Below are 1128 nucleotides of genomic sequence, written 5' to 3' on the forward strand. Positions count from 1 at the left end.
CGGCAAGACCCTGTCCCCCACCAAAAAAGGTAAAAGACACAGGCCCCTGGAAGCCAAATTTACAAGCTTATTGTATCTTTAAGGCCCTTGGGGAAAAAAATTGAGTTTCCTGAAAGAAACAAAGGCTTAAGTAACTCTTAGGTCCTAAAGCTGAAGTTTTCTGAAAAGCACAGTTTTAAAATTCCGGTCTTTGTCTCCCGTCTCCCTAGCTTCATTCCTTCTACTCTGCCTCCCCTCCAGTGACCGTTTTCTCCACCCAGCCCATCCCTCGGTCCTCTCTGGCTTCCTGGCCTCCCACTCCCTGGCTGGGCTGGTGGCTGAGGCAGGAGCGTCGGGGCCTCTGGATGTTCTGGGTGCAGTTGGAATTCGGCCTATCCCAGGTCGCCAGAGGGTCTTCTGTACCTTCCACCCTCCCTCAAGCGACTTAGAGTACAGGCTGCCCTGACAGGACCCCATCCACCCCAACCTCGGAACCCAGGGCAGCCGTGTCAGCTGGCTGCACAGGGCAAGGCAGGGCAGCCCATACCGAGCGTGTGAGCCTGCAGGCCGCAGAGGGCCGAGCCCCGCCATGGCCCCTGGCCGCCCCCCTGGTCCCCGAAAAACCACCGGGTACCTGACACAGGATATCCCAGCCTGGCCCTGCTGCCCCCTCCTCGGACACCCTTCCCGCCCTCTTCCGCGTCCTCCAACTGTCTGCTACTTCCTGGTTCCTCTTCCGAATCCTCAGCCCTCCCGGCTTCCTGTGGCCTCTCTCCCCTCCCCTCTCCCAGGGTCCAGGCACCCAGGAGGAGCTCAGGAGTCTCCGGTGCTCCCCAGCCCGTGGCCCAGCTGAGACTGCACGAGGCAAAGCTCAGAGCCTGCAAAGGGAAGATGTCCTTCCCTCCCTTCCCCTGCCCTTCCCCACCCTCCTTCTCTTCCCGCTCCTTTCTCTCTTCCGCCCGCCCTCCCTCTTCCCAAGCCTGTGAGGAAATTCCCAGGACAGAGTGGTGGAGAGACAGGGTAGGAGAGCACGATTTCAGAAATACACAGCTACTGGGGCCAGGGACTCAGCTCAGCGGTTCGGTGGCCTGCCTTGCAAGCGCAAGGACCCGAGTTCAATCCCTGGTACCAAAAAAAAAAAAGAAAGAA

The 1128-nt window shown here is 59.1% G+C and overlaps 1 protein-coding gene across 2 annotated transcripts in view; it reads right to left on the bottom strand.

The window, feature by feature from the left end:
- Positions 1 to 785: 785 nt before the first annotated feature.
- Positions 786 to 1128, bottom strand: part of LOC104875100 — a 6579-nt gene continuing 6236 nt past the window's right edge. For both annotated transcript variants that reach the window (XM_019210456.1, XM_010642490.2), the window contains exon 3: positions 786 to 1119. In XM_019210456.1, coding sequence (XP_019066001.1) covers positions 1052 to 1119 — 68 coding nt within the window. In that variant the 3' untranslated portion in view covers positions 786 to 1051. The remainder of the gene's footprint in view (positions 1120 to 1128) is intronic.

Source organism: Fukomys damarensis, unplaced genomic scaffold, assembly GCF_012274545.1.
Source record: "Fukomys damarensis isolate Sample0158 unplaced genomic scaffold, DMR_v1.0_HiC HiC_scaffold_11, whole genome shotgun sequence".
In the NCBI taxonomy this organism is placed as follows: Eukaryota; Metazoa; Chordata; class Mammalia; order Rodentia; family Bathyergidae; genus Fukomys; species Fukomys damarensis.